Source organism: Triticum dicoccoides, chromosome 5A, assembly GCF_002162155.2.
Source record: "Triticum dicoccoides isolate Atlit2015 ecotype Zavitan chromosome 5A, WEW_v2.0, whole genome shotgun sequence".
Classification (NCBI taxonomy): domain Eukaryota; kingdom Viridiplantae; phylum Streptophyta; class Magnoliopsida; order Poales; family Poaceae; genus Triticum; species Triticum dicoccoides.
The window spans coordinates 631,179,419-631,190,458 of record NC_041388.1 but is presented as its reverse complement, the minus strand read 5'-3'; the positions used below and the strand labels follow the sequence as shown (position 1 = coordinate 631,190,458).

The following is an 11,040-nucleotide window of genomic DNA, read 5'->3' as shown; positions in this document are numbered from 1 at the left end:
TCATGTCCTTGGAGCTCGCATCGGAAAGATTGAGCGGTGGCCGAGTAATCTCAGGCATTGGGTTCTTTTCACTTTCTTTCCTTCTGAAGAATCCACTTGTTCCGTAGAAAAAACAAACCTAAGCTATTCATGTGCTCATTTCCTGTTATTGTGTTACTTGATTCTTCTCTGTATTTTATCTACAGTGTTCAGAAATTTTACTCTGTACTCTTGGTTGCAGCTTAAGCGAGCAGCAGATAATGTTGCTGATGGCTCAGTTAGGCTGTCTCCACCAGGTGGTGACTGAAGATTGCTAGCCGGCTTCAGCCGTTGATGAGCAGGATGGTATTTCCCAGCCGATTGTACGGTATGGTTCCGCATTCTTGTGTGGTTCGCCATTTTCATGATGTAATTTTGCGTGCTCATTTGTTTCATCCATATGTTTGGTGTATCAACTTAGGTTTGCTCCCTATGTTGTTAATGTCTTTCTTGTGTAGAGGCAAACCCTTGGGAACCCAGAATTTCTTAGGCGAAATGTGTAGTAACATGGTTTATTAGGAACAGGGCATATGATGGGCTTGAAGTATCTGCAAACGGAGGTATTGGCCGACTTGCTGAGGTCTTTGTCTACAAGGTCATGGTCATGGTCTTCTCCTTCCACATCACATCAAATACGCCATTGTCAAAGTCATGGTCATCTCCTTAACATCGCATCAAATACACCACTGCCGCACCCAGGTCCACATCCACAGGAACATTTACTAGGTCATGGTCGTCTCATTTAACACGGCATCAAGTGCACAGCAAATCCACAGCCACACCCACAACCACACGAATCCTCTTCCGGTCTTCCTTGGGTCAACTGTAAGTTTTTGCAACCATGGATATATATGCAGTAGGAAGGCAGTCATGAAAGTGGCACCTACAACACTACAAGAGAAGGTACTGCTGCCTGACCTGAATTTCTCTAGTGCAAGGTATAGTGTAGAACTGCAGATTGATCATGGGCTTCTTGCCAATGATCTTCCCTCTGCTGGTACTCGGTTCAGTAGGAAAGCTAACAGCTCTAGCATCCGGAGTTGCAACAAGCCAACTGAGCCCCGAGGGGAACTGGGTACAACCATCGCGTGCCATGGCCACGCTCGATGGCTGCCCAACGAGCTGCGGCAGCGTGAGGTTCGGCTATCCCTTTGGCATCGGATCCAGGTGCTCCCGTGGGCCTGACTTCAACCTCATCTGCAACGACACCACTCAGCCCCCCAAGCTCTTCTTGCATGACGGAATCACAGAGGTGGTCGACTTCGATCCTTTTTGGAATTCAAACCTGATCTCGGCCTCCTTCTCACATACCATCCCCATGAAATCTGGGGCCAGTCTCTACAATTTGTCTTTCAAACCACTTGGGAGGCACTTCCATGTATCCACTGATTACGTTGCTCTAAACATCACCGGCTGTGACCTGGAGGTGTACTCTGTCAAAGAGAATGCCACCCAGCCGATATGTGCAACTGTGTGCCCAGATCCAGGGATCACTGAGATGGTGGCTATGCACAACTGTAATGGCTTTGGATGTTGCCATGTAGACGTGGAAAACGATGCCGACACTTATCAGTTCAAATTTGTCTACGGCCACAACCCGAAAAACACCAAAGCACACTCTAACCAGACCTCTCAGTTGTGGGATAAAATCAGCATAACCACTGATCGCTTTCGGCTCTCATGGGATATTGGGAATCAATCCGCCTGTGTTGCCTGTAAGAGTGAGCATGCTGGGTGTGGCTACAACTACAATATGGGATTCATATCATCACCAAGTGGCTACCGGTGCTTCTGCCACGACGGCTATACAGGCAACCCCTACATTTCACATGGCTGCTCCAGCAATAACAAAGGTAACATGTTTTCCTAATTAAGCGGCCAAACGCACAGCTGCTGTCAGGCATTTTGGACCTTTGATACATTCTAACCTTTTACCGATCAATTTAGGATACAATCCAACCCCAAGCAGGGCTGATTGCACCCGTCAGTGTGGTAGCATTGATGTGGAATTCCCATTCGGACTCGAAGAGGGTTGCTTTGCCAGGGAAGAGTTTCACTTCAATTGCACAAATACAACGTCATCGCCTATTTTGCTGCTGAGGGATTTGGAGGTAATTGGCGTGAATGTTGATGAAGGGACTATTAATGCCACCATTCCTGACCAACAATTGGCGAACCCTACGTCTGATTCAGGACAAAACAGTCTTTTTTCTGCATATGGGTTATTTCTCTCTATCAAATGGGTTGCTGCTAATCTAAGTTGCGCAGAGGCCCAACATAATAGGTCTGGATATGCTTGTGTGAGTATGAACAGCAAGTGTGTGGAAGTAAGTGCTGAAAGGGTCTATGCTGGTTATCGCTGCAAGTGCTCAGATGGCTTCCAAGGAAATCCATACATCCAAAGTGGTTGTCGAGGTACTCCTTTGTTCTCTCTAGGATTACAGATGATACAGTCCCTAAAACTGGAAAAATGTACTAGTACTGGATATTTTTCAACTCTGTAAAAGAAAGTTGCACATGTTAAAATATATTTTCTTAACATATAAATTGGTATTAAGAGATTAGTGATGAAATATATTTTCTTAACATATAAAATTTCTCGTTGAAACAACATATTTTCCTTGAAATATAGTCAAAATGTTACTATTAAGACCATGACGATGTTCTAAACTACTTACTGTATATCAGAGGGAGTATGTATTTTGTCAAAGCATCTTATCAAGATTTTGTTAATTTCAGATATTAATGAATGCCTTCAACCCAACAAATGTAAAGAGATCTGCCATAATACCGAAGGAAGCTTCAATTGTATCGAATGTCCTCGCAAGACAGAGTATGATCCATTAAATATGCAGTGTACTAGGATAAAACAACAGACTCTACTTGTAGGTATGACTACATTTTTGTTACATTTATTTATGATAGACAAGATGTAGAATGAAAAGAGTTTAATAACCGCAGGTATAATTATTGGGCTGTCCTGTGGTTTCGGCATTCTACTTCTGAGCTTCAGTGTAGTACTTCTCACACGTAAATGGAAAAGAAATGTCCAAAGGCAACTAAGAAAGTACTATTTCCAAAAGAACCAAGGTCGTCTCCTAGAAACTTTGATATCATCTGATGAAAGTGCAAATGACAAAACAAAGATTTTCTTGTTGGAAGAATTAGAGAAGGCAACAAATAATTTTGATCCTGCACGTATCATTGGCCGTGGGGGTCATGGCATGGTTTACAAAGGCATACTATCTGATCAGCGTGTTGTTGCAATAAAAAAGTCTAAGGTCATTGAGGAGTGTGAGATCAGTCAATTCATCAATGAGGTTGCAGTCCTCTCTCAGATAAGGCACAGAAATATTGTAAAGCTCTTTGGATGTTGTCTCGAAACCGAGGTTCCACTGCTAGTGTATGACTATGTATCCAATGGCTCACTGTCTCAAGTTCTTCATGCTGATCCAAGTGATGGTTGTTCTTTGTCTTGGAGTGATTACTTAAGGATTGCCCTGGAAACAGCAGGAGCTCTATCTTATCTCCACTCTTCAGCTTCAATATTAATCTTCCATCGTGACGTGAAGTCCTCGAATATACTCTTGGATGTGAACTACACAGCTAAAGTTTCAGATTTCGGCGCGTCTAGATTGGTTCCGATTGATCAAACACACATTGTCACGAATGTGCAGGGTACATTCGGGTACTTAGACCCAGAGTATTTCCACACCAGACAGCTGAACGAGAAGAGCGACGTGTACAGTTTTGGCGTGGTGCTCGTGGAGCTGCTGCTCAGACTGAAGTCTGTTTTTACAAGTGAGTCGGGATCGGTCAACAGCTTGTCAAGCTATTTTCTCCAGGAGTTCAAGGAGGGGAGAATCACAGGCATTGTCAATCCCCAGGTCCTCGAGGAGGCGACCGAGGAAGAGATCAACGGTGTCGCCTCTCTTGCAGAACTGTGCTTAAGGCTACGTGGCGCCGAAAGACCCACCATGAAACAAGTGGAGACCGAACTGCGGACTCTGCGAGCAAAGCGCATGAACTCATCCCAAGCAGATCTAGGGAGTGATGAGAAGATGCCACCAAGGCCATTAGCTCGAGGGACTCGATCTTCTCGCCGATCGTCTGCGACGGAATCAGGCAAGAGAGTCGTCAGGTCAGGACGCAGCGAACGGTCCTATCGGTTGGAGGGAGACTGGGAGAGTTCATGTCATCTGCTAGCCGACCACCACACTTAGATTAGTCTGTTTAGTTGGTAATAATGGTTAATTTGTTTCCCTCTTCTGTGAACTGATGCTATGGCTTGTATTACAGGTTGGTTAAATTGGCACTGTGAGTCGATTTATGTGCAGATCATTTCAGGCGCCATGATTATGTCGTTTTTTCGGTCAGAATCGTGCTTGTTATATGTAAACTGATCTTATTGATGTGGAGTGAATCACTGGCATATGCATTGTGTTGCGAATGGAACACAAGCGTTAAGTTTCACCGGCCCAAATTAATACCATCCTGTCTCAAGTCTTGAGAATGATAGAGCGTCCCAGAGGACACAGTTATCAAGCGTCAGAACAGCAAGGTGCACTTACAGTTATTATTATGGAGTTTCTTTTTAAGCTTCTTCCTTGGCATTTGAGAGGCACCCTTCCTGGAAAAAAAAATCACCCCACTACATGGGCTAGGGCCAAAGAAAAGAGAAAATTCCTTATTTGATACTATCTTAAAATCTGCTTCCTTATTTGACACTGCAAAAGTTTTTCTTCCCTATTTGACGCAAGTTCTAAATTTTATTTCCTATATGACATTTCCATCCATTTTGAGTCTAAATGACACCTGAAAAGACTCTTTTACCCCTCATGTGGTATATGTGTGAGGGGCAATAGCGCACACACGCAGCATCAGTGCGAGGGCAGGAGCACACACGCAGCAACACATACACATGCACCAACACACACGCATGTGCACACACACGCAACAACACGCACGCGCGCGTGCACACACACACAGCAACACACATGCACGCGCACACACACGCAGCAACACACACGCAGGCAGCACATAGACACGCAACAGCACGCGCGCGCGCGCACACACACGCAGCAGCACGCAGGCAGCACATAGGCACGCAACAGCACGCACACACACACGCGCGCATGTACACACGCAGTAGCAAACACACACGCAGCAGCACACATGTGCGCGTGCACCCACACACGCAACAGCAGACACGTGCGCGCACACACATACCGCATGAGGGGTAAAATCATCTTTTCAGATGTCATTTAGGCTCAAAATGGACGAAAGTGTCGTATAGGGAATAAAATTTAGGACTAGTATCAAATAGGGAAGAATTTTTTTTTCAGTGTCAATAAGGAACCAGATTTTAAGACAGTGTCAAATAAGGAATTTTCTCCAAAGAAAAACAACCCCCCACACACACCAAAAAAAAAGCAGAGTAGTTGCCGCTCAAAAAAGGGGTATGTCGGTGGACGGTGCAGTGCATGGCGGAGCAGCGGAAGTTGGGGCGGCGGCCTCGATAGTTTGGCAACATCGATTGTGTTGACCTCGCGTCACGTGGCGGCGAGGTTGCTCTCGACGTTGGTCGGCGGAGTATCATGAGTTGCATTTGGTATCTTCACCTTGCGGGAGAGCCTCGAGTCTGCTCCTTTCATAGCAGTCTCTGACTTCTTATCTCCAGCAGCGGTGGGAGGCCGACTTGCTTGGTAGAGCGGGTCACCGTTTTCGTGTGTACATGTGGTTAGTGTCCTTCTGGGTTGTTTGCCGCGTTGGTGGTGAGAGTAGATGTTGTCATGTGGTGTTTGAGTTGGTTTGGCCATGTGATGAGTGTGGTGGGCTTGGTCCTTTTGTATTGGTTTTCGCCCAAGTTTTCATAATTAACTTGGAAACAATCTAGTTTCAAAAAAAAAACTTGGAAACAATCTTCTTACTAATTAATGAAAATTGTAAAGCTTTTTCCTCGTGTTTATAAAAATAATAATGTAGTATTTGTTTCAAAGTTGTCACTGTGTGAACACCAAAGTTGTCGCTCGATTTTGACTGTGAAGGTCGAACGATGATGGGTGGTAGGCATAAGCACTGGACGAGTGAGGAGCACTGAGCAGCGAGTGGTGCCGGCCATCTTGCGTCCTGCACGTTCACCATCCACGGTCGTGGCTTATCAGATCGCTACCGCTACACCCCGGCCTGCGTTACCACTCACCAGAGAAGAAGGCTAGCTTCTGGCATCCATCGAAGCCGTACGCGGACAACTGGTACATGTTGTTGCACTAGCGGGTGGCCATCGCCGTCCGCCGTCCGTCGTCTGTGAACCAATTCTCTTGCTGTGGCCGAGGTAGCAGGACCAGCAGTGTCCACTGTCCACCAGTGCTGTGCTTTTCGGCGTCCAGGGAAGCCGTACGTGCCAAACTTGTGCTGCGCGACGGCGTTTTCTTGTCTCGATCGATCGTACTCCTACGCCTTCTCGAACGCTATGGCTGTGGCCGTCTTCCAGATGCTTCATAGCTTCTCCTTCCACGCTTCCAGCGTACAGCAAGTAAGCCTGCCTGATCTACTCGCAGTGTCTTGTTGTACGTACGGGCACGGGCACGGCCATGGCACGCCCGCTACACTTCGTCCTGGTGCCGCTCCTGGCGCAGGGCCACGTGATCCCCGTGCTCGACCTGGCGCGCCTCATCGCCGGCCGCGCCGGCGCGCGCGCCACCGTCGTCCTCACGCCTGTCACCGCCGCGCGCAGCAGGGCCGTCCTGGACCACGCGCTCCGCGAGGGGCTCGCGGTCGACCACGTCGAGCTCCCGTTCCCGGGGCCGCCGCTGGGGCTGCCCGAGGGGTGCGAGAGCCACGACATGGTCAGGGAGATGTCCCATTTCACGCTTTTCTACGACGCCGTCTGGCTGCTCGCCGCCCCGCTGGAGGCGTACCTCCGGGCGCTGCCGCGCCGGCCGGACTGCCTCGTCGCCGACACCTGCAACCCCTGGACGGCCGACGTCGCGCGCCGGCTTGACATCCCACGGTTCGTCTTCCACGGCCCGTCCGCGTTCTTCCTCCTGGCGCAGCGTAGCCTGGCCACGCACGGCGTCCACGACGACAGCGCCGGCGGCGACTTCGAGCCGTTCGAGGTGCCGGAGTTTCCCGTGCGCGTCGTCACCAACAAGGCGACGTCGCTTGGGTTCTTCCATTTTCCGGGGCTGGAGAAGCAAAGGCGTGAGACACTGGACGCCGAGGCCACCGCCGACGGCTTCGTCTTCAACACGTGCGCGGCCTTCGAGAGCGCCTACATCAAGGGATACGGAGAGGCGCTCGGCCGGAAGGCGTGGGCGGTCGGGCCGCTCTGCCTTCTGGACCTCGACGCGGAGACGACGGCCGGAAGAGGCAACCGCGCGGCCGTCGACGCCGGCTTGGTCGTCTCCTGGCTTGACGGCCGGGCGCACCAGTCCGTGCTCTACGTCAGCTTCGGCAGCATGGCCCGCCTCTTCCCGTCGCAGGTCGTCGAGCTCGCCGCCGGCCTGGAATCGTCGAATCGGCCGTTCATCTGGGTGACCAAGGAGACCGACGACCTCGACGCCGGGTTCGAAGAGCGCGTGGAGGGCCGCGGCCTGGTCATCCGCGGGTGGGCGCCGCAGATGACCATCCTGTCGCACCCGGCGGTGGGCGGCTTCCTGACGCACTGCGGGTGGAACTCGACGCTGGAGTCCATCTCCCACGGCGTGCCGATCCTGACATGGCCGCACTTCGCCGACCAGTTCCTGAACGAGACGCTGGTCGTGGACGTGCTCGGCGCCGGCGTCCGTGTGGGCGTTAAGGTGCCGGCCATGCACGTGTTCCTGAACCCCGAGGCGCATGCGAAACAGGTCGGGAGAGACGACGTCAAGAGGGCACTGACGGAGCTAATGGATGAGGGGTCGGGAATACGGGCGAGGGCAAAGGAGCTCGCGACGATGGCAAGGGAGGCCATGGCGGAGGGCGGGTCGGCGGACCGCGATCTGGCGGGTATGGCTCGCCACGTCGGGGAGCTCGCGCAGAGGAAGGAGCAGGGGCGTGCCCGAGCTTGGAAGCGAGAAGCAAATTAACGGATGGCCAAGGCAAACTTCCCGTGGGAGTATATAGCATCTTAAATGGCGTGATGATCTTTATACACTAATCGGCATCCGACCTTCGCATATTTAATGAATTATTAGTAAATCATCGTATAGATTCATCGTTGTAAGACACGTTAAATCAAACCTGGCAGAAAACCAAACAAAAGCCTGAGGAACATGTTTGAGTTTTCTTTTCTTCTTTTTAACGAAAATGACCTGAAGTTGTATGAGAAATTCTACGGTAGTACAGAACACCCCATAAGTAATTAAAATTACAACAAGATCCTTAGATCACACGATGACCACAACTCTCGCCGGAGCAAGTTGAAGGTGCATCGCCGCTCCGTAGTCGGAGCCAGTATCCTTGTCAAGATGACCATGGCAACCGATAAGTCTTCGAAATTCGGTCGCAAAAGACCAACACCCGAGAAAACCGTTGTCGTTGAGGAATCTTCGTCGAAAACCAGAGATCCATCACTCTGAAACACAAGCCCAGCGCTGCCGATTGAGGACTCATCGACGCAATGATGAAGGGGGAGGGGACGATGACACTCACATCGGCTGGTCAGAGACACCGCTTCGCCTACCAGCCAAAGGATCCAACAACTCGCACGATCCAGATATTCACGAGGAGCAAAATCTCCACAAGACAGACGATGCCACCAACGGAGGAGGGAGCCGATTGACCGTCTGATCCATAGATCGGCGGGAGAAGAACATCGTCCTCAAGCCGGCAACAACAACACCGGCGAGGGGAAGAAAAGTTCATCGACACCTATTAGCATGGGATCTAGTTTTCAAAGATCACGATGCGAGAAATCCAGCGGTGAACCATTTTGAATAAACGAATCTACAGGAAAAAAAATCGGGTTACGAGAAGTGGCGCACATGCAATGCGCCTCTTGTTAGCGCCAGAGAAGGTGGAGAGTGAACTTTGCAAGGAATAACTAGTGATTTCACCGGAACCGGAAGCCAGATTTGGGAGTTGAGGATTTCGTAGACGAGGAGAACATCCTAACAGGATGTCAAACATACTCCCTCCGTTCTTTGTTTAAAGTCAAACTTCCTAAAGTTTGATCAATTTCATAGGAAAAAATATTAACATTCACAATCCAAATTTATATCATTAGATGCATCATAAAATTATTTTTCATGCTATATAACTCTAGTATTATAGATGTTGACATTTTCTAATATGAACTTGGTTAAATAATGTATGTCTTGACTTCAAACAAACCTCATATACAGAGCGGAAATAAAGGGACAGAGTATATAGTAGATCATAATTCTAGTTCCAAAGGTGGACCGCTAATATTAACCAGATTCAATTACAAACCAAGCAGCTTCAATATGGTCCATCACATGAATCAAACGTTACTAGGTACTCCAGGAAACAGAGTATTGCGATCGGTAAGAACAATCTCACAGCTCTCAAGACCAGCAACTAAGTTCCAGCACAACTATCAGCCCAAGTCAAGTTAGCCATCCTCTTCCACTTCTCCTTTTCTAGTTTGGCCTGCTGCTAGCATGCGATCACATCACAAGAAAGAAATACATTAACAACAATGCATATGGCATTAATAAAGTTTGGGAGAAATACTATCTTCTGGCCATATGTGAAAGTCTACCGACCAGTGACGCTCAGTTCAAGGATGTCAAAGTTACTATAAGCACTCGAACAAATGTCGATATGATTAGGAGCATGCTTCAGCTTCAAAAGCAAATAGCATTTCACAAGTTGTCCTTCCTCTATTTCCATTCAAACAAGGGAATGATGTTAATGCATCCAATAAGACCTTTTCGACTCCCGACAAGATTCTTTTTTTTTTTTGAGGAATCACCAGGGGGAGAGGATCCCCACCTGAATTATATTGCTCAAAAGTCAAAACCCCAGCCAAAGCCGAGGTGAATGTTTTACAGGGTTACGGCAAGCCGTGAGGAGAGGTACGCCAGCCAAGACCTAGCTGACCCCTTATCTACCGGTACATGGAACCGGTGAGTCCAAAGTTCAAAGTCAGTACAAATGTTTGTGATGGTAAGAAGAGCAGAGTGATCTTCATTCCTGAAAACCGCCGCGTTCCTAGAGTCCCAAATTTTCCACAATATTGCAAGGAGCACTTCCAGCCAAATGGAGGAGTCGAGGCCAGGGGGAAGCATAGCAAGCCAAATGTCCTGCAGTCTGTCAGTCGGAGCGATTCCTAACTACAACCAGACGAGGTTTGCTTTCGGGCATCGGAGGAAGAGATGGTTTGTATCTTCAGAGCTAGCAGGGCACCTGGGGCACTTTGCATCTGGTCCAATGTGCTTATGAAACAGGTTTGCTTTGGTGTTTAGACGGCCATTAAAAAGCAGCCATGCAAAGAGCTTCAGCTTTGGGTGAGCCTTGGAGCACCAAATTAAAGGAGCATGAGTGATCTCCTGATCCTCCTGAGTGAGTAGCTTGTAGGCAGCTTTGGAGGAGAAGGCCGTGCCGTGGATGAGGTGCCTCTCGTCGGGGCTCGTGGATAAAGAGAAATCCTGCAACAACAACAGTACCTGTTCCAGCTCGCGCGAGGCGGCCGAGGTTAGCCGGTCCGTTAGGTTTGTAAGTAGCCCATACTGCATGGCATGAAAGACGAGGATGTGCTTATCTGAGGAGTGAGAGTAAAGACTAGGAAAAAGCGAAGCTAGCGGTGCATGAGCAAGCCAAGTGTCGTGCCAGAAAAAGGTTCTCAGCCCGTTGTTAGTGAGGACGAAGGTGATAGAGGATAGGGTAGCTAGTTGGGCTTGCACCGCTTTGGTTAGGTAGGAGGGATTTTTGCAGGAGGCTATGTGGGGGATGCTGTGTAGGTGGACTCTGTTTAACCAGGCTATCCAAGGTAACTCTTGGTGGGAGGTGGCGGATAGGAATTTATAGGCAAACTTCATAAGCAAGCAGTCATTTTGTAAAGCTAAATTTTTGATG

At 48.9% G+C, this 11,040-nt stretch overlaps 2 protein-coding genes across 2 annotated transcripts; both read left to right on the top strand.

Moving 5' to 3' along the window:
* The first annotated feature begins 258 nt into the window (after nt 1-258).
* Nucleotides 259-4,347, top strand: LOC119303583 (wall-associated receptor kinase 1-like). Its single transcript, XM_037580715.1, has 4 exons — nt 259-1,871; nt 1,966-2,433; nt 2,758-2,907; nt 2,980-4,347. Exons 1-4 carry the CDS (start codon nt 983-985, stop codon nt 4,239-4,241), a joined length of 2,769 nt encoding a protein of 922 aa, XP_037436612.1. The 5' UTR covers nt 259-982; the 3' UTR covers nt 4,242-4,347.
* Nucleotides 4,348-6,299: 1,952 nt separating this feature from the next.
* On the top strand, nt 6,300-8,292 carry LOC119303585 (UDP-glycosyltransferase 73E1-like). Its single transcript, XM_037580716.1, has one exon. It carries the CDS (start codon nt 6,612-6,614, stop codon nt 8,085-8,087), a length of 1,476 nt encoding a protein of 491 aa, XP_037436613.1. The 5' UTR covers nt 6,300-6,611; the 3' UTR covers nt 8,088-8,292.
* Nucleotides 8,293-11,040: the final 2,748 nt, after the last annotated feature.